The following is a 21,576-nucleotide window of genomic DNA, read 5'->3' as shown; positions in this document are numbered from 1 at the left end:
AAATAATCGATTATGACGTTTGGACTGCCAATAACAATTACGAGAATAAATTAAATGCATTCTTGTGTTCTTGATAGTTAGTTAGACGCCTCAACGACATTTCCCGCCATTTATCTCTTGAGTCTCACACCCTCACTTTCCCAAGTCCTCAATGTCTTTGTCTCCGCTCTCGCCGCCGTCTACACAAGCCCATCTCCCTCTTCCGCCCTAAACCATCTTCTCTTCCTCTCATTTCCCTCTCCCCCCAAAGCCCTAATCTTCGTGCCATGTCCTCCCACCCCTCCGCCTTCGACGTCCTCATGTCCGGCGCCCGAGCCTCCGCCGCCAAGAAAAAGCTCCAGCCTTCTTCCCTCAAGAAGCGAAAAACCCTAGACTCCACTAATCCTATCGAAAAACCCCAATTGCTATCTGCGCCCGAAAGTGCCGGCACAACCCAAGACCCAGAATCTCCGAGCTGTGGCAGCAGCGAGGTAGTTCCGGCAGGGAAGAAAGTGTGTGTGGCGGCGGGTGCCGAGGAGCGGACGGAGGAATTGAAAAGCCGAATGCGGCTATTGAAGAAGAAAGGCAGGGAATTTGACCCTAAATTGGTGGCGAATTGGGGCCAGGGCGAGAGGATTCCTTTTGTGTTTGTTTGTTTGGTTTTCGATTTGATTGACAAAGAGACAGGTCGGATTGTGATCACGGATATTGTTTGTAACATGTTGAGAACTGTAATGTACACCACGCCTGAGGATTTGGTGCCTATGATCTATCTTGCGGCCAATAGGATTGCGCCAGCGCATGAGGGTTTGGAGCTTGGAATTGGCGACGGTTCGATTATTAAGGCGCTTGCAGAGGCCTGTGGGAGGACTGAAGCGCATGTGAAGAAGCAATACAAGGTATTACCAATGTGGGTTTTGTGTTTCCATTTAATCTTGAATCGTCTATCGATTTTGTGTGATCAAGTGTGAGTTTTCATCATTACCCTAAAAAAAGTGTGTTTTTATCATTAATTGGGTTGTTGTTTATAATGTATGTGCAATCTAGTTCATGATATAATGTGGGAAGGTTAAAGAACCGAAAAGTCATAAATCTTTGCCCGACATAGTTGATTTGTGTGGGATTTTTTGGTGTTGTTTAAAATTCTTTACTGATAAATGAGGTTCAAATTTATAGGAAAGGGGAGATCTGGGTCGTGTTGCAAATGGAAACCGTTCTTCTCAATCTACGATGCACAAGCCTGATGCATTAACAGTCGCCAAGGTTTTCAGTACATTTCGTCAACTTGCTAAGGTGATCTATCTTCATATTTCCAAACCTAACCTCCGACACTTTAATACTTTGATATATTGATCTTGATGCCTCTTCTTGTCTTGCCATGAGCTGCTTTATGTAGGGGCCCGGAGTTGATAAGTACAATTTTTTTTCTCAATTGATTTTTTTTTGGCCTTTTCGAGTACTATTACCTTATATGGATTCTGTTGATAAGTTATCACATTTTCAAAACAATGTGTGAGTGTAAATTTGGTGGTGATCAAAGTCCACTGCCCTTGACACTGCCTTTATGTTTCTTCTCAAAAGAACTTTTTGTTTGGAAATTTTCTTTTTAGTTAGAACTAGAAACAAAAGGACGATTATTGTATATTATGAATTATGAAAGCTAATATTATACTGTACGGGATGCAGTTAGCTGGTGAACTTTTTTCTCTTAGGTAATTTTACCATTACTGGTGGATAAGATACGAAGCTTCTGCGGAGGGGTTAAATTTTTATATTATAGGATATTTTTCTTGTAATTAACTTACCCTTGCTTTTGAAATTTAACAGGAATCTGGGAAGGATAGTCAGGAGAGGAAAAAAAACCATATCAAGGCACTTCTTGTTGCTGCTACTGACCGTGAACCCTTATATCTGATCCGTTTGCTTCAGGTTGCAATTCGGTCACAGAGTAGTTTTCAGTTGTTGACTCCTTTTAGCCCACTGTAAGGTTTAAGTGCTTTGTCTTGTAGACAAAGTTGCGAATTGGATTGGCAGAGCAGACTCTTTTAGCTGCATTGGGACAAGCTGCAGTGTATACTGAAAAAAATTCTACACCACCTCCTCATATTCAGAGTCCTCTAGAAGAGGTGAGTTTAGGTTTGTTAGATCAAATGATGCAGTTCTAGAGAATCTTCATGCCATCAAAGTTTGTTAGATCAAATGATCCTTTAGTGTCTTGATTTTGGCTATAATACAAGTATGCTTGATTTTATGAAAATATAAGTATTTCCAATCAGCTACAAGCTGAACTGATCTTTTGTTGATGGTCTTTAGTTCTATCTTGTAATACGTTCTCTAAAATTTTGACTGGTCAGGCTGCAAAAATAGTTAAGCAAGTGTACTCTCTGCTTCCTGATTACGATAAAATCGTCCCTGCCCTTTTAAGTGGTGGCGTGTGGAATCTTCCAGAGATATGCAACTTTACTTTGGGTGTCCCAGTTGGACCTATGCTAGCAAAACCAACTAAAGGGGTATCTGAGATTGTACAGAAGTTTCAGGATACAGAATACACATGTGAATACAAGTATGATGGAGAACGTGCCCAGGTGATACCATCTTGTTAATTCCAGCATGTAATCTTGTTTGCTTTGTGATATGTTGTGTGCCATCGTGTGCTTCCTTTTTCTTTTTTTTCCTTCTTTTCTGGTTACAATAACGTCCCCATTTCTTACAGATACATTTCATGGAAAATGGTTCGGTTGAGATATACAGTCGAAATGCTGAAAGAAACACCGGAAAGTACCCTGATGTTGTTGTTGCAGTGTCGAGGTACGCTTCTGTCTTGGTTGTATGATATTGCATATTGAACTTAGGTGTGAGAATACGTGGGGAGTTTGTTACTCTAGAATTAAATCCAAAAGTTTGTCTTCTCTCGTGATATAAACTGATTATTTTCAAATTTCTTTGGGAATCTGTCTTCTATGACTACGTCACTACTAATGTAACTAATGTCATATAAATTTAGGTAAATAATATTTCTGAAAAGTTAGACTTAATAAATTTAGGGTGATGTGGCATCTGTTACGTTACACAAATTGATGCTTGACTTAATGTCTGTGGTCTGGTGGTATGCGTTTTGAATTTTTCCGACCTGTATTTCACTAGTTTAGTTGTGAAAAGTTAGTTTTTTATCATGAAAGAGCTCTATGGTTGCAACTTCATGTTATCCAGAATGTTAATTGTGCTCCTAAATTTTTATCTACTAATGTTTTCTGTCAGCTTGCAGGTTAAAGAAGTCATCTGTAACATCATTTGTTTTGGATTGCGAAATTGTTGCTTACGACCGTGAAAAACAGAAAATTCTGCCCTTCCAGGTAATTTATTTCCTCACCGCAGTCCAGATTTTATTCTTGGTGCTCTTCATGATGGTTTCCTACCCACCTATAGGAGTTTGGCTCACTCCATATTTGTTTTTGTCCCAGAAATCTTCTCAAATGTAATTCAAAACATTTTGAGTAAAGCACTTACGGAAGAGCAGCAGTTACCCTCAAATTTTGACCCTTGTTCTACACCTCCTTCACATAATGATAAAGCATATATATGGCTATTTACTCCTGTTCTGGCTTCACTAATGATGATGCATAAATATCATAATGTTTTCTGAATGCTTTTTTATTTTTCTATCTAAAAGACTTAACGAGATATTATCGTTTCAGGTACTCAGCACTAGACCTCGTAAAAATGTGAGCGTGAGTGATATCAAGGTTGAAGTCTGCATATTTTCTTTTGATATGTTGTATCTTAATGGCCGACCACTTATTCAGGAACAACTGAAAGTTCGTAGAGAGGTATAACTTTTTCTTTCTTCTCAATTAAGTTTACAATTTACGGTTATTTCTGTTTTGGATGGAAGCAATTGGGCTTCTCTGGAAATTAATAACTAATATCCAAGTCCTGCATATCGAAATTTAGTAGAGTAAAACGAATTGATGTCAAAATTTACTATTTCTTTTACACCAGAAAGTAATAATATTTTCTTACACCCGAGTCTGTTGTTGCCTTGTGCAGTGTCTGTATGACTCTTTTGTGGAAGAAGCTGGATTTTTTCAGTTTGCCACAGCCTTAACATCAAATGATATAGATGAAATACAAAAGTTTCTTGATGCTGCTGTCAGTTCAAGGTATTCACTTTGTTCTTTTGACTTTTCAGGGGGAAAATGGATATTAAATTAAATAAAGTAATTCAAATTTCGTAAATGTGCTGACATTGGATTTGAATCACACTAGGGTTGCAAATTGTGCACAAATACATTTCATGAAGGTGGAAAATAATATTACTAATTCATTTATGAATTTCTGTCTTAGTATTTACTTTAATTGTGGTTTGGCCTTTCACTTGCATTGCATCCCAATTTACTTTACCTGTATAAGTTTGTTCTCATTAAGCTATGCCCTTCTTACGTTATTCCTTCATCCTGGATTGCAGTTCCGAGGGTTTAATTATTAAAACATTGAACAAAGATGCTACCTACGAGCCTTCAAAGCGGTCACTTAACTGGCTGAAATTGAAGAAAGATTACATGGACAGGTGAGTGATACAATTAGCATTTTCCATTTTAGTAATCCTGATAAAGCTTTGTGAATTTTCTATTTATTCGTTTGCTATGCCGTTCAGTATTGGGGACTCACTAGACTTGGTACCTATTGCTGCTTTCCATGGCCGGGGAAAACGTACAGGTAACTGTAATGAAACAGCATTTTCAGTTGAATGAACAGGCACTTTCTGTTGAAATGTTTCTTTCTGGATTTAATAATTAAAAATTCTTCCATTTTTCTTCCACGTAAAGGCAACACCCTTTAAAAGTTTCCAGTCAATTTACATCTATTAGTTTTATCTTCAGTGTATCGGTGATCCAATATTCTTCTTCTTTAAACTATCATCATCTTATTCTTAAGTTGAAAGACAAGGTGGAGCTGATATCATGATCTTGGTCTTCCTTAGGTGTCTATGGTGCATTCCTCCTCGCTTGTTATGATAGCAATAATGAAGAGTTTCAAAGCATTTGTAAAGTAGGTCAGTGCAATTTGTTATGTACATGTTTGCAACCTTTTCAGTGATTTCCAAATCTGTTGTACCTATTACTGATCGGTCTGCTGTATATCTTGATGCTATACAGGCACTGGACTCACCGAAGCAATGCTTGAAGAACGCTCTGCCAGTCTCCTTACGAAAATGATACCCAAACCTAAGGTCTATGATTCCTTCTTTCAGTCTGATTTTTATGTATTTTGTTCTTTGGATTCTCTTGCTAATTTTGTGTTCTTGTCAATTCCAGCCATATTATAGGTATTCTGATTCATTGAATCCAGATGTATGGTTTGATCCCTCAGAGGTAATAATCATTGCCTTTTTGTTCTGTGCATATACCTTTGTGATAGAACTCCCTCAGCACTTCGATTGTGTTGCTGAGTTCATTTTGCACATTAAGGGCATGTTTGATATACAGGATTTGCTTGGCTTGGACTACTTTAGGAATATTTGCTTGGCTTGGATTTATTTTTGTCCCATATTTAGCTGTAAAAAAACATGTAATATTATAAAAGATTTCCCAGATCTGACACCAGTCCCAATTATCACTTAATGCTACACCTGTACACCTCCATCAGCTATAAGAGGTAGAAGAAACCAGTAGCGCTCTCGTCATTAGTGTTGACAAAGAGAGAAGTAGGGCTTATTTAGCCCCCGTTTTCAACTTGGCCAGAATAGTGAGACTTAAAGATGCATGAGTCACCCCCAGTCTGGTTGTTGAAGCACATCCTGGACCGTATTTGATCCGACCAGTAGTTTGGATTCTTAAGCTGTACAGATAGATCTTTGAGCAAACCAATACAATAGACTAGATTGATCCTGTTTTTGATACAAGTAAAAGTTACTATCAAAATTCATGGAATGATGCTCTTTTCAAACTTACAAGAATTGCCTTTTTTTCTTTTAGCCTCAAAAGGATGTGCTGATTGAATTTGTGGCATTTTCACCTTTACAGATGCATGCAGAAATTAATTATCCTTTTTCTTAATATTTAGGTAGAATATTCTTGTTATCTACTGAGAATCTAGGTATTTCAACCATAAAAAGAAAGAACATTTTGGCATTAATAATAAAAAAAATTTGTGACCGCAATTTTAATAGGTATGCATTCCTGAACATCTAGGTTTTTTTTTTCTTTTCTCAGGTTTGGGAGGTGAAAGCTGCGGACCTGACTATTAGCCCCGTTCATCGTGCTGCAGTTGGCATAGTGGATGCTAATAAGGTTAACTGGATTTTATTTTCTTTTACTTGTCAATATTTGCTATTACTTTGTGAAATGTGAATTAGATGATGTGTTTTCTTCATCTAATTCTATGTGCACGTGAGATCAGGGTATCTCTCTCCGCTTTCCACGTCTAATTCGTGTTCGGGAAGATAAACCTCCAGAGCAAGCCACATCGTCTGAACAGGTGAAGAAAGTTAATTTGAAACACAAAATTGTACAATATTGATGTGTATCTGTTCTCACACACTTGTTCTAAGTTCAGGTAGCCGAGTTGTATAATGCTCAAGCCATCAACCATTCAAACAATCAAAATGACAACGGAGATGATTAGGGAACAAATCGTCATCATTTCACACATTTCTGGAGATGTCTTCTGTGTAAAGAAAGCTGCAGTCATGTTGATACCGCCCATGTGAGTATCTCAATGTGAATTTTTAAAATTTAGGCCGATAGAGTTTAAGCGTTACATATAGAGGAGTCTGGTGCCAATGGCTACATATAGAGGAGTCAAAACATTGAGAATTTTATATTGGGCTGCTGATCATTTAGGATTTAATTGTTTGTTACGAAACTCTCTAGTTCATATTGTGCACAAACATTGTCGCACGCCTTGGCAACTGTCCCTAGCATATTTCTTTCATAATAGCATAAACACAGCTGTCTTGTGTGCTTGTCTACATCCTTTTCAACACATTGCGCCTAAAAACACGATTCCGCCATGTTACTTGAGTACATGGCTGCATCAAATCTTCAAACCCCAAAAGAAGGGTAATGTAAGGTATAGAATGGTTTAGAAGTCCTAGTTCTAAGATGTAATGATAACAAAGGAGAAGAAGGGGATGTGACAGAGATGCTTCCAGTTTGAAGGGATGGAATTAGGATTAAGATTAGGGAGGTCTTGTCCTAATCCTTTGAACCATGAGCTGTTGGTCAAGAGGGTCACACTCAAACCAGTGAATATTCCATTCCTTCAGCCTCTGCCGTGTTGAACAAGCAATGATTTTAGTCAGCCACCGCTTCAGGATTTGGATTTTTTTTTCCTTTTGGTCCAAATATTCTAACTAGTTCTGGGTTTTTCACATTTGCCTCCAGAAACTTTTACCTGTTTCGAGTTATTAGTAGGGTTGGGCACGGTTCGGGCTGGCCGGTGAAAGTTTCAAGTCCCTTCAACTCCGGTACCAATCTCCGGTGAAGATTTCAAGTGCATTATTGATGTGGAATTGTTTGGTCCTTAAGTCTTCTCTGTTACTCGAAATGTTAGCTTTTTCGACTTTTGTTCTAAGTGTGGTTTATTGTCGACCGTTGATACACGTTAGTTTTTATTTGTTAAATGTGTACAATTAAAAGAAAATTTGAAACAGTCGCATAATTATTGTTATGTATGTATTATTATTGGGTAAGGTATTGCTATCAATTGTACTTGGAACGTGGAAGTACTCTTGGATTATGAAATATAGGTGACATCATTGGTGTAGATTTGAAAAGCCTATGGCATTACGTTTTCAAATTTGGATGATGACTCGAACGATGGGCAATAAAATTGCAATCACTGTGGCTTCCAAGGAACTTTCTTCTTGTGGTTGTAAACCACTACTACATTACTATATAATTTAATCCCATGTTTTATATAGTTTTAAACTGTATAATAATAAAAGTATAATGTGCAAGTTTGAACTTATTAGCACTTAGTTTACGTGTTATAAGTCGAAATACAAATCACATGAAGTATTATTCTATGTTTTTAATAAGAGTAGACGATATAGTTGATATGTCTAACTTTTAAGATATATTAATAAAAAACAAATCCACAAGCTATATTTTGAGTAGAATAGTAACGCCACATGGTTGTCTTCTAAGTACGCTTAAAAAAATACTCATGGGCTTGATCTAGTTAAGTTTGCTAGATCAGTATACTCTCCTTCTATTCTAAAGTTCACAAATCTCATTCTTGCAGTTTAGGTTGAATTAAAATGTCTCAAATATTTACATCAGGAATAAGTTTTTAAAGTATTGAGAATGTGCTCTGTTGATGCACAAAATCAGCGAGGACTTTGGTACAACAGAAAGTGTTAAGTTTGTAACATTCGCTAGATTGCTCCGGTCACTAGTGTGGATAAGTAAGTAAACGGATAGGGATAGGGAAGCAAACACAAGATGTACGTGGTTCACCCAGATTGGCTACGTCTATGGAGTAAAGGAATTCTCATTAATTGTGAAGGGTTTACACTAGTACATAGGTTCAAGCTCTCCTTTAGTGAGTACTAGTGAATGATTTAGTACAAATGACATTAGGAAATATTGTGAGAGAATGATCTCTATTTATAGAAGAGAGTTTCTAGTTTCATTCTGACATTGACACGTGTCGTGTTGTGATTGGCTTCTGATGTTGACACGTGTCGCGCTGTGATTGGCTTCTGATGTCGACACGTGTCGCGCTGTGATTGGCTTCCTAGTTGGAAGGAAAATCTTCTGGATCCTTGACGGTATAACATTGACCGGTGCTCAGTAGTTTCGAGATTGGTCAAATATGGTACAAACATGCTCCATGAGCATTACAAAAGATATGTGAGTAATTTGTCAATTCCTACTTAAAAAAGCTAGTTGCAAATCCCTCTCGCATGCCCTTGTAATGCTCATAGAGAGTCTTCTTAACCTCCTCAGCCTAACATTTTGTAATCCATTCAATTATAACTGGACCTAAGAAGTGAAAATCTCTCGCCCAAACACAATCTAATTGAAATGTAATCATTTTAACAACAAACCATACTTTACAAGAGAAAAGTATGGGCCGGGGAATTGCTATATTAGAGAGCTTTGGTTTGGAAGGTCACATGTGACATGTCTCCATGTGCAAGTCGAGTTGTTTTCTAATTGAAAACCTAATGTCTTGTCACCTGACTCACTTGTGGCTTAAGTCAGATAAATACAAGGACTGCAGCTGTTTGAGCTGCATACAACCAAAATTGGTCCATAACTTCTATCTACCAAAACTTACTAATATTACCTAAATAGCATTTGATGGTGCCACAACTGATGGAAAATATTGTACTTGGCTCTCAATTTTCACTTGGAATATTAAACTGGGCTTCTACCTTCATTTAGCGGAACGACTTTAGCTGCAACAAGATGTATTAGAACACAACTTGGCTACTGTAAATTCAGCAGCCGGTCCTGCTTACAATCAATCCGGGATGGACAAGTGTTCAAGTTTTGATTTTTTGATTTTTTAATCAAAAATTTGGACACATGTCCATCCCGGATTGGTTGTAAGTAGGATTGGCTGCTAAATTCTTCAACAGCCAAGTTCTTTCCTTATCAATATACATATGCTTCTTTCTCTCGATCTCTCTCTTGTTACAAGTCACAACACGTAAGAAGAGAGATAAGAAAAAAAATTGTATACACCTCGTTGCAACTGAGTTTCTCTCGGGACAAGGATTGTCTACCCTCCTAGTTGTGGTGCCCTTCCATGCCCTCCTATTTTGTGCGATCACGGTTAAGCCACGTCAATATTTTATATTTTACTTATTTTTTATCTTATTATCTCATTAAAAAATTAATATAAAATATTGACGTAGCTTAACCGTGACCGCACAAAATAGGAGGGTATGGAAGGGCACCACAACTAGGACGGCAGACAATCCAAGTCCTTTCTCTCGTAAGTTTTGGGAGAACTTAACTTGTGCCCTGATTGCTCATTGCCAATGAATTAGCAACTGCAAAGTCAACTGAGTATGTTTTAGTAATGAAATGCTATTGGCAAGTAGGATTAACCTGCAATCATTTGCTCCACTTTTGAGAGATAAAGGCTTAAGCTAAATTAAGTATAACCAAGTAAGTGGGTGCAGATTAGAAGAAAAAAAATGCTTTAGTTAATTTAGAATTAAAAATTAAACTAGAAAGGAGGGAAAACAAATATTGATGTTGAGAGAATTCAACATGGGGATTGGACTTGAACAATCATGCTTCCCCCCAAATATATATATATATATATATATATATATATGTTGTAAATATATATAATCATACATCACACCAGTAGCAGATCCTGATTCTGATTTTTGGGTTCCACTCAAACCGACAAGCAGGGCTCTTAACCTTTCTGGTTGTTGGCCACACCACCCATCTTCTCCAAAAATACAACAACTCCACACCTACAATCTTAGTGTTTGATTTGCTCGTCTCACTCTACAGAAATCCCGGGGCAGAGCTTCCGACACGCGTTATCCGTCCGACCAAGACACAAACACAATCAACTTAATTTACTGAACTAGAATCAGAGTCACATTTTCCATCCCACAACAATTTGGATAAAATTCCAAGTCCCCTTTCACATTATGGACCAAAATAGAATGTGAATGACTAAAAAGAAAATAGGCAAATTTAAACCCCCAATAAACAAACAAAGCTCTCTGAATTTTTTACTGCCTTCTCTCACTGAGTTAACCTGGAAACAAACCTCTCTCTCTGTACAAATGCTAGATGGATCGGTCACAAAAACCCAAATGAAATTTTGGAAATTCATGGTTTTGTTTTCATCCTCACTAACCTTTTAGTTGTATTAATTTTTTAAAATATCAAACTGTAAAAATAAGGGATAGATTAATACTAATAATCTGAAGCAGCAGCTGCAGAGTCAGCGGAGGGCAACCCTTTGGAACTTGGTCTCTGGAGGAGAGGCAGAGCCATCACAGAGGACTCTCTTTCTGTTTACTATGCCGCAGTTAACGTTGGAGGAGTCTTGGTGCTGGAGCTGGGTGTGCAATGGTGGTTGAGGTGGTGGTGAAGGAATGGTCACAGGGGGGATCTCAAACGACTCCAGCGGCGGCGGCGGGTGTCTCCACTGCGGCAGAGGGCCTGCCAGAAGTAGGGTTTGAAGCAATGGACCGGCTTTCATCACAGCCTGCAAAAGCTTTCCCTTTTCAGGCAGGGGCTTTTCAGGCAGCAGCTCCACTGATGGGTGTGGCAAAGATGGTCGTGGTGGCAGCTGCTGGGTTTGCTGAATTGGGTCAATAACTGGGGAAGAAACAATGCTTTCTTCACAATCTGAGGAGGAGAAGCCATTGTTAGAGTCGATTCCTCTTCTGGGTTCGTCTTCAATGCTTGAAATTCCAGAGAGAGGAGCTGTTTGCTGATTCTGCTGGGTTTGCTGGTGTTGCTGCTGCTGGGTTTGTTGGAGGAGTTTTTCAAGGAGGAGTCTTTGGCACTTGCCTTGGGCTTCATCTCTTTCTCTGATGGCTTTTTGGAGCAGATCTTTGAGATGGGATATCTGATCATCTCTTTTTCTTAGCTCCTCTTGAACTGCTGCTCTTGTTTGCTCAAGCTCCACGGTTGTGTACAAAAGGGACTGCCTCAACTCTTCCATGCTCTGTGTGATCATAAAAATTTGTAAATTTTTAGCAAAAATTTCAGAAAAGTAATAAAATTTGAGGTTTTGGGTCTCAAATTGTTAGAAATAGAAACCCCATTATGCAAATTTAAGCACACCATGAGCCCTCGGGTTAGCAGGACACTCCGCCCGAGGGCTCAGGACGTGCTTAAATTTGCATAATGAGAAGCTCACCAAAACCCAAGTAAAGATGTAAAATTGAAAGTTGGGAATGAAATTGTGGAGAAACCCCATTGTGCAAATTCAAGGAGCAAATTAGACTATAAGTTCAGAAAGCTCCAAAGAAGCTGAAAATTTACAAAAATTGTGTTTGTTTTTGGTTGTTTTGGTACCTTTCCTTGGCAGTAGTAAGCCCAACTGCTAAGAAGAGGGCTGCTGCTGTGGTGGTTGTTCATGCTGGTGTGAAGAAATGGAACCAAAAGTGAAGTGTATGTGGGAGAGGGAGAGAGAGAGATAGAGGAGAGGTGGGGGTTTTGAGTGGTGGTTCTAGGTCTTATAACAAGGAGCTCAAGTCACTGTTTTCTTCTGTTGTTTTTTTTTTGGGTGAACTGTTTTCTTCTGTTGTTTGTTCCTTTTCTTCCTCACTGGAGGAGGTTGGACAAAAGGCAAAAGGCCAAAAAGGCCACCCAACCCGAAGGCCAATTCCTCTCTCTCTCTCTCTCTCTCTCTCTCTCTCTCTCTCTCTCTCTCTCTCTCTCTCTCTCTGTCTGTCTGGGACAGTCACTAGTCAGTCAGTCAGTCAGTCAGTCCTAATGCCCGGACTTGGATCCTCTCCTGAGCTAATGGAGAGGATCCTCCTGACCCATCATCTTAGACCGTTGGATTTTTATCCAACGGTTACAAACAGGAGGATTCCTTTAAAGTTATAATAATTATAACCGTTGGATTTACCATTATGGATCAGGAGGATCCTCTCCATTAGCTCAGGAGAGGATCCAAATCCCTAATGCCCAATATGGCTATGTGGATGGGTGCGTGGAGGGTCACTGTTGAGCAAACCAGCGCGGGGAATCGTAAATCAGCGATGAAAGCGGGAGTAAGAAACCAGTCTTACCATGTTTTTACTTTTTCCACCAACTTGTACAAAATGGGAAAGAAATTCTGCAGAAAATGTTTCATCCAAATTTCTGAAAAAGCCTTTACTATGTTAAAGGTAATTATAATTGAAAAAAAGCACAAAACTTGATAAGACACCTTAGTTTATAAATTATGGGTATGCTTTTCCATTATATTTGGTAAATGGCTTTTGTGTGACATGTGAATAGTGTTTAAACACCAGAATTTGAAGCAAACAGTAACCATATTTTATTGGAAATTTTAACAAAAAAAAACTTACGGTACTGTTCATTTTAACGAAAAATCACATTTTTACACTAAAAAATCAATCATGATACTATTCATTTTACCATTTATTTTGTCCTTATCGTTAAAATTCAAAGTTTTTAAGTCATTTTTATTAGTTTTCCTTATTTTATTTTGTTTTTTTATATTTTTATTCACTTTCACATATTAGCAAACTTTTCAAAATCGACGGATTCTGTACTAAAAAAAAGGGAATTGGTTTGTCCTTCGAATTGTGACAATGTAACCTAGGAGAAGAAATTACATAGAAAAAGTAGCTGGCAGTATGACGTCACTAATAACTAATATAATGTTATGAGTAAACTCTCTTAACATGGTCTTGTATGAGTGGCCCGAGGTACAATGGTGATTGTAAATCAATTTTATGAAAGTTTCTCTCACGAGGCAACAATGCATCCAGGTTTTCAGTTTGGTTTAACTCCCCCAAAGGATTAGTCAAATGCCTAGACAACTTCATTTTACTGCTCCATGTAAGTTGTGGATTGCCTGGTCGTTAGGGCATTCCTCTTTAATCAACTGAGTCCGGATTCAAACCTTCGAGTGACAATTTTTTTATGAGACAAATATAATTGTCACATATGCCATCAAGACAAATTGATCACATATCCATTGCAGAGACAAGTTTTAAGTGTACCATGAACACGTGTCATGTGATGTACGATTTTATGTGTTATAATATAGGTGGATGAGAGTATATTAATAAAAAGATTATGGTTCATAGAACCTCAAGTGACGAGTTCCGTTCTTAGTGCCGTTGTTGCATTCAGGGAGGGAGAGTCATGTGGGGCTCGAAGCCTGCTTCTAGAAGCAATGTTGGTGATTTGGCCGTCACGCAAAGGACCTCTGTTTGGATCAATGATGTACGATTTTCTTGCGGGTTGTTACCTGCTCCAGGAGTGGCAGAGGTGTCAGGCAGTGGGTTTCCTGTCATTGGGACAACAGATGCATAAAAAAGTGGATTGTTTTCCGATACAGGGTTAACATTGGCGTTCAAAATTTTTTTCAGCAGTCATGTTTGTTGTAGAGTGATCTGGTTAAGAGATATATGAGTTCACTTTCAATGAAAGCACCAATTATTGGAACCAAACTTACACATCGCCGCAGATGGTGAAGGCACGAATTTGAGTAACTTGCAAAACAAAGAATAACTGTGAACAAGCTTAAGACGCGAGATGGGTGTGCTGGCCAAAGACTCTCCGACAATCAAGTTAGTAAATAAGTTTTAAGACTCAAGTAATGGGCAAGAGAGTTAGAACACAAAGATTGCATTACCAAAGATAAACCCTAGATGGGTGTATTTATACGTTGGAAGAGTGACATTTTTAGGATAGAATCATCGTTCTAAGTCAAGAGAATCCTAGAGGATATCTAGAAGTAGATATTGCACCCTCTTAGGAGTTGTGATTACTTGCGGTGCATACCAATTTCTAGATTGTAGGAACTTCAAGACATATGAATGATCTGATTGATTCCACATCTGGTATTTTGTGGAACAAGCGTGGTCATACCAGCAGAACTGCTCGAACTTCGCCTATTGCCCCCAAACAAGGTGATGGTGGCACCGCTACTTCGTCTGATCTAGCTCTGCTCGGAGCTATTGAGTCTATGATCATACTTTTAAGGTAACTGTATTTCAATCAGCCTTACTTCTGCCTTGGAAAATCATGGTCCCATCACCAACTAACTTTTAGCCTAGTAGTATTTATCTCTCCTTAAAGAGGTTACAAGTCCAACTTACATAAATGATAAGATGACATAATTGTTTGATGAGTTCCATACTTAGTTGTGACTAGTATCATTGTGATTGTGTTAAGCTCAAAAGAAACTGAATGAAACAAGTCTTTATAGTCCCAAACTTTTTAGTAGTGAACTTTCTTGTGACATAGTAGGTGAATTGTAAATATCTACTAGTTTGTCAAAAAGAAATATTGGGATAACTATATCTTATACCAATTCCCAAACGTTCCTTAAACCTTTTGTAATGGTACGAGAACTCCTTATTCTTTAAAACCATGTCCCTTATTATGCCACTACTACAAAATGGTCTTATAGTGTCAGTGGGTGGTGTCGGTTTAATTTAATATAGTGGCACACAAGACAGTTGCGACACTAAATGAACATGACATCGGATCTACTGTCTCTTATAAACGTCATAAAATACTGGTGTCGCTTTTAAACCAACGTAAACATACATTTTAATATTTTTAAATACTGGTGTCGCTTTTAAGCGACATAAAGTATAAGTGTAGGGGCAAACGACTGGAAGAGCTTTTTCAGTTTAGTGTTGGAGTCGGTTTTAACCGACGCAAAAGTTTTCTTATTTCGATGCCACATCCAAGTGCACTGACATGTCAGGCTCACGTCGGTTTGAATCGACGCAAACTTGTCCTATTTCAAGGCCGCCTGCTACGACTGTCAAGACTGTCAGGGACACGTCAGTTTTAACCGACGCAAACTTGTCCTTATTTCAACGCCACACAAACTTGTCCTTATTGTTTTTAAACATTTTAAAGCCTGCGTCGATTATGAGTGACATAGATTTTAGTTTTTTTAAATATTTTAAAACCCGGTGTCCGTTGTAAGCGACAGAATAATGGTCTTTATATACTTTCCCCCATGTTTTCTTCTTCCTCTCTTGCATTTTTCTTATTCGTTCTTCCAATTTCAAACCCTCCCCGTGTTTTCTCTCTTGCACCTTTCTTATTTGTTCTTCCTATTCATTTGTTCTTCCTATTCATTTGCTCCTTCTTCACAACAATAAGTTTTTCTTGCTTCTAATATTTTTATTTAGCTTGTATGACAATATGTAGCAAACGATGACAAAGACAAAGTAATACTCTCGTTATAATTCGATATGTATTACTTTACGTCAAATTATATTTATTTGAACCATTTTAGTTGATAGTCTCAGAACATCATATATTGAGACTCCTATTTTAAAATGGAACATTTAATTTGGTTAAAACTTTCTTCTTCTGTTTTTGCACGAGGACTGTCTAAACTGTACTTTCAATTTTTTTCCTCTTCTTCAATCAATTACATTTGAATATGCCTTCCATTGAAATTTCCTTTTGCTATGAGTATTCGACAAATTAAGGTATGACTATGGGTAAAAGTAGGGGTGGACAGAATTTGGTTTGGTCCGATTTACCTCTCAAACTAGAATTGGAACAGAGAAAAGCTACAATTCGGTCCGATTCAGTTCTTATCAATATTAGTTACAAAAACCAAATCGAATTTGATCCGAACAATTCAGATGTTCGATTCACAACCGGTTCTAGGCCTTAGCTCATTTCATTTATTGTTTGGTTGGTCTTTTGGGTTTTATGAAATGATAATGCTATGGAGATTAAATTTATAGACAAAAATATATAAATTAAATGACATGTAAGTTGATAATTGGATTACTGTTTAAACGTTGATAAATATTCTCATTCATTTTGGTGACACATAATTTAATTTGTAAATTTTGTTTACAATTTCACTTCCTAGAATTACCCTTTGTGAAAAGCCAAAACAGAAGCCGCATATCTAAGGAGGGAAGTGTGACAATCTAACAAGGAAGAGGAGGGAAGCGGATGCACTGCTTCATCTTCTTTTCTTGTCATCACCTTTTCGGTGCCTAAATCGCAGTGGGAGAGGAAGAAGCAGAAAATCGAGAGACCGTGAAGATCGATAAGGTGGAAATTTTGGTAGCAAGTGAGGAGATTTTGAGATATCGATGAGTAAGGAGGGAGCAAAGGCCATGAAGATCGAGAGAGATCGAGAGAGATCGAGAGAGAGAGAGAGAGTGTGACGGCTGGGAGATGAATGAGAGGTTATCATGACTTAGGATTTGAAATTTTGACTAGATTTTCTGCAAGGTTGGCAATGTTAAGTTATTTGGGCTTAAGTTTGAGAGCTTTAGGTATGAACTTTTATATTTAGGTTGAACAGACAGATAAAAACAAAGGCCAAATGTGGATTATATTTAAAATAAAAAAGTTAATTAATAATACAATTCAGTTTGATCCAAACCGGTTATGTAGAGATAAAAATCAAAACCGAAATTGATATGACCGGTTGGTTCAGTTCCAACCCGAGCTGAACCAGTTCTACGATTTCACGTTTTTATGCCCGCCGTAGGTACGAGCACTAAGAAAATTATGGTTTCAACTTTCAATTGCGATGCTCCAAATGCTTACCACGTGGAAGCATTTGATTTGGCATGAGGCCACAGAAGTCTTCCTTTTATTATGATTAGGGTAAATATTGCAAAGAATGTATATATAGGTTTTGTCTGAACGGTATAAGCATAAGAATCTAGAAACTGACTAGTCTTCATTAAAAATTTGGTTCTGTTAATTAGTATTTTAATAAGAATAAGTCGCATTAAAGTAAATTTTAAAGCTAATATTAGGTAGGATTCTTTAACTTCTACTTGGAAATTCGAGAGAATTTTTGATTTCATGGTTTAAACAATTTACTTGCGGTCGTCTCATGCGACATATGTTTTCTTCTGTCCCTGGAATGCTGTCGAATTCTTTTCTTTTAGAGAACAATGCTGTTGCTCTCCAACTTGATAGCTTGCACACTTTTGTCAATATAGAATGAGTTTATCTTTAGAAGCTGTTGTTGATATTTTGAAATGTTTTCATACGCTTCATTGTAGCTACTATTTGTATTTTAGATATTCATCATTTTATGTATATATTGTCAAACTGTATTGTTCTAAAGAAAATAATGGATTGAAAGATGCGCTTTATCGCATTGGTGAAAAACAATCATACATATGTATCATGTGCGAGTTTGATCCTCATCAATCTCTCTCTCCTTAACAAATAACAATTTAATCTATTAAAGCGATTGTTTGTCAAAAAAAAAAAAAATCCGGATCCTCGCCGGATCCTTTTTGTGAGGCTTTCTGAAATTCGTAAATCGTATCCGTTCATCATACATCGTGTAGTCAGAAATTATTTAAAATATTTTTATTTAAAATTAAACACAAAACGTACCTGACAAAAACTGACCATAATATGTACGATGAACGGACACGATTCACAGATCTTCACCAAAAGGATTCAAAGAGGATTCTGTTGAAAAAAAAAAAAACTATGACTTGACATTATATATTTAGTAAGGGTTTTTATCACTAATGGTCTCTGAAATTGACTTACCCCATCAAAATGGTCCCTGAAATTGAAAATCAATCAAAGTAGTCCCTGAAAATGGGTGTTGCAAATCAATCTAGTCCTTCCATTACAATTTCGTCAAATATTCTGTTAAGTGATGACATGACACATAACTGGACCCTACAAGTCTAATTCAATATGCCACGTGGATTAAAAATATTTAAATTAAAATACAATTTTTATTTTTTGTATAATTAAAAACTTAAAAAAAAAAAAAAAAAAAAGAAGACTAACGCATCTTTTTCTCCTCCCAACTGAACACAACCACACCTGCATTACATCCAAAATGTACCTGACAAAAACTGATAGTACAATGTACGATGAACGGACACAAAACGTACCTGACAAAAAATGACCGTACAATGTACAATGAACGGACACGATTCACGGATCTTTACCAAAATGATCCAAAGAGGATTCTGTTGGAAAAAAAAAATGACTTGACATTATATATTTAGTAATGTCTGAACTGTCTTGTTTTGCCTTTCTTCTTATTTTTGAAAATTCCAAGGGGGAAAATAATCACATTAGTTAACGATTGTTCAAAGGAAGTTTGGCTAGTGTTGCACCGTAGCTAGCCATATCTAGGTGGAGAATAATTGAAGCAGCATGCATGACTAATAAAATAAAATAAAAAAGGAAAGAAGAAGAAGTAGCATGTATTATTTGACAAAACCTTATGTGATGTCTAGGAATCCAGCATGTGATATATATAAACATCTTGTGGCTCTCGTGTTTGACTTCGAAGGTTTTCCAAGCAACCAAAGCATGTGCATTTCTTCTAAGCATAGTGAACCCTAAAGCCTGAACATACATATATGCTTGGATATTGAGAATTTTAATAAAAAAACTTCTGGTACTATTCACTTTAAGGAAAATCATATTTTTATACTAAAAAGTTAATCCTAATACTACTTTATCTTTTATTTTGTCATTATCGTTATAACTCAAAATTTTCAAACCATTTTCATTAGTTTTATTTTGAATATTTTTTCTCAAATATGCTCCTAACTTATGACACTGTCTCTTATTGGTTTACACAGAGAGATATAATGATATATAGTCAAGTGAGCTGCTTTCATTCGTTGGTCAGAAAAAAAAAAAGAGCTGGTAACCAAACTTTCCCACCAATATTTTGGCATTTGTCCAAAGAAAGGTAACGGACCCCCTCTGTGCAGGATTATAAAGTCCTCCTTGGAAGAAAGGAGAGGGCCTTCCATTTGACTAATTCTAGACTTATTTGCTTGAAACTATTATTTTATGCAATATGCTTTAACCTGCTCACAATATTATGTGTATCAAAAACATTATCACGTAATATTATTATTTCATGTATCATAATATAGATTTGTTAAACTTATAAGTTAATAAAACATATGTGCGTGTCTACAATTTAAGTGAGATTAACACAATATCACGACAATCTTGATATACCAAAAAAATTAGTGATCTAACAATACTATCTCTTTTTGCATACGTATCCTGTTCAGTATGGGATACGTGTACGGCCTGTAGGTCTGAAGTCACTATCATCGATTATAATATGTTAATTGTGTTTTGTGGGTTATTAGATTCGATTAGTTCATATCAGTTAGTTGGGGAAATATTAGTTTTAAAATTTCGATAAAGAGGAGGGAAAAACATCCATGGTAACAACCCGAAATTTCAAAAAAGAATATAAGATGGGGCGCCGAACCTTTATGTCACATCTGTGGTGCGATTATCCTTGGCATGTTTCAGCTGCATATATATATGTACGATACCCTAGGAAGCTGCAAACTTAAGCATCAGACCAACTAAATGAAAAGACCACGGACACCTCCAACTTTTCCACTCTGTTGCAGTTCGAAGAAAGGGAAGGGCAGTAGGGTTGAAAGGTTTAGATCAATAAATAAATAAATATATATATATATATAGGAATAGAAGACGAATATTTTTTTTTTTTTTTAAACATTTAGATTACAAAGCATCAAAGGTTCATATTCATTTATTAAATGACATGGATGTTTAAGTGGATTTTAACTAATAATAAACATAAAAATAAAATTCAAAAAGCATAAAATATGGAAGGTGATTAAAAATAAAATTAAAAATGAAGAAACCCTAGTTTTAACTTTTAAGCATGCAAACAAGAAAGGAGGTCGAACCTTATTGATTTGAAGTACTGTAACGGTGTAACCTCCATGTCCCTCTTTTCTGATGAGGTCTGCAACTTTCATAGGATTGATATGAAATTTTAATACCTTCTAAAACAAATCAAGCTATTAGTCTTTTGAATTTTTATTACATAATCAAAACGTACAAAGCCCTAAACCGTATATTATTGTTCATATATGTAGGGTGATTAAATTAGGCTTTGCAAAATCTTCTTAGTTTTGCCGATTTAGGTCATTGATGATTTTTCTACTTTTTTTAGTTTTTCGAATCAAACAAACAACTTGATTTATTTCCGCTAAGTATTAATCCTCTCACTGATATCACCTTTTTTTTAAATCGTTACTTTTTTGTTATTTATTGGGGTTCATTTTTTATAAAATGAAAGAGGAGATTTCATCCAAAGCATTGCAGGGAGGGAGATGGAGGTTACAGTATTTTCATGTTTTTGTTTTTCTTATTTTTTTTATTTTTTACGCTATGTTCAAAGTTTGATTGTTGGTTTTTTCAATTTTATCCTATTAGATATTAATTTTTATTTAGATTAGTGTTTTCTTTATTAGTTATAATCCCACATCATCATCCAAGTCATTTAATGTTTAAAACTCTCCACATCACTCTTAATCTAGACCGTTGAATGTTACAAATCTAAAGGTTACAAGAAAGTGTAAAAATGTTTATCAAAATGTTTATAAAATCTAGACCGTTGAATGTTATAGGAAACCTTTAATGGAAGAGATTCTTTTTTTTAATTTATTTATAAAAATGAAGATTAATTGTGGAGTCCACATCACATCAAACTTTAACGATCCGAACCGTCTATTTTTACGTTGCATCTTACAGATCATCCTTGCAAAGTATTAGCCAAATTGGTAATGTTTAAGACATCTAATTGAGTTCAAAGAAATTAATGAATACTTTGTTATATAAGAAACAATGAAATTTTATTTTGATAATTAAATAGACAAATGATTTCGGATTGAATTGAATTTTTGTAAGGATGGTCTATAAAACGAGACTTATAAATAGACGGTTCGGCTCGTTGAAGTTCGATGTGGAGTGGGCTCCACACCTAATCCCTATTTTTTGAAAAAAAAATAGAGATTCATTTGCATAAAAGACCTGTACATATATATAATTATATGCAGTCTAATATGTTATATTATATAAACTATAATTATTTGTCAAGTATCATATATGAATATATGATACTAAATAAGAATATTAT

General features: G+C 36.4%; 2 protein-coding genes across 4 annotated transcripts; one reads left to right on the top strand and one right to left on the bottom strand.

Moving 5' to 3' along the window:
• The first annotated feature begins 81 nt into the window (after positions 1 to 81).
• Positions 82 to 7,746, top strand: LOC103413077 (DNA ligase 1). Of its 3 annotated transcripts, none has more exons than XR_011573006.1 (18): positions 91 to 878; positions 1,156 to 1,272; positions 1,807 to 1,908; positions 1,989 to 2,105; positions 2,334 to 2,564; positions 2,693 to 2,787; positions 3,245 to 3,332; positions 3,675 to 3,806; positions 4,027 to 4,139; positions 4,445 to 4,546; positions 4,634 to 4,695; positions 4,961 to 5,032; positions 5,136 to 5,209; positions 5,295 to 5,351; positions 6,192 to 6,269; positions 6,379 to 6,456; positions 6,535 to 6,684; positions 7,365 to 7,746. XR_011573006.1 is itself a non-coding variant. In XM_070807889.1 (17 exons), the coding sequence occupies exons 1-17, from the start codon at positions 267 to 269 to the stop codon at positions 6,601 to 6,603; spliced, it is 2,199 nt and encodes a 732-aa protein (XP_070663990.1). In that variant the 5' UTR covers positions 82 to 266; the 3' UTR covers positions 6,604 to 7,746. The 3 variants fall into 3 exon arrangements, 1 of the variants encoding a protein (XP_070663990.1); XR_011573007.1 differs by having other exon boundaries at positions 118 to 878; positions 4,961 to 5,028; positions 7,365 to 7,705; XM_070807889.1 differs by having other exon boundaries at positions 82 to 878; positions 6,535 to 7,746.
• Positions 7,747 to 10,517: 2,771 nt separating this feature from the next.
• LOC103413078 (uncharacterized) lies at positions 10,518 to 12,379 on the bottom strand. Its single transcript, XM_008351569.4, has 2 exons — positions 11,994 to 12,379; positions 10,518 to 11,640 (listed from the first exon to the last, which is right to left on the bottom strand). The coding sequence occupies exons 1-2, from the start codon at positions 12,054 to 12,056 to the stop codon at positions 10,909 to 10,911; spliced, it is 795 nt and encodes a 264-aa protein (XP_008349791.3). The 5' UTR covers positions 12,057 to 12,379; the 3' UTR covers positions 10,518 to 10,908.
• Positions 12,380 to 21,576: the final 9,197 nt, after the last annotated feature.

This window comes from Malus domestica, chromosome 11 (assembly GCF_042453785.1).
Source record: "Malus domestica chromosome 11, GDT2T_hap1".
Classification (NCBI taxonomy): domain Eukaryota; kingdom Viridiplantae; phylum Streptophyta; class Magnoliopsida; order Rosales; family Rosaceae; genus Malus; species Malus domestica.
The sequence above is the reverse complement of the archived record's forward strand: the minus strand, read 5'-3'. Positions and strand labels throughout refer to the sequence as shown.

Bases quoted from the DNA above. Each gene is read 5' to 3' on its own strand.
- LOC103413077 (XM_070807889.1), top strand. From the start codon at position 267: ATGTCCTCCCACCCCTCCGCCTTCGACGTCCTCATGTCCGGCGCCCGA. The intron at 3,807-4,026 runs GTATAACTTTTT...TGCCTTGTGCAG, and splicing joins AACTGAAAGTTCGTAGAGAG to TGTCTGTATGACTCTTTTGT. The intron at 5,210-5,294 runs GTCTATGATTCC...TGTCAATTCCAG, and splicing joins AAATGATACCCAAACCTAAG to CCATATTATAGGTATTCTGA.
- LOC103413078 (XM_008351569.4), bottom strand. From the start codon at position 12,056: ATGAACAACCACCACAGCAGCAGCCCTCTTCTTAGCAGTTGGGCTTAC. The intron at 11,641-11,993 runs GTACCAAAACAA...ATGATCACACAG, and splicing joins CTTACTACTGCCAAGGAAAG to AGCATGGAAGAGTTGAGGCA.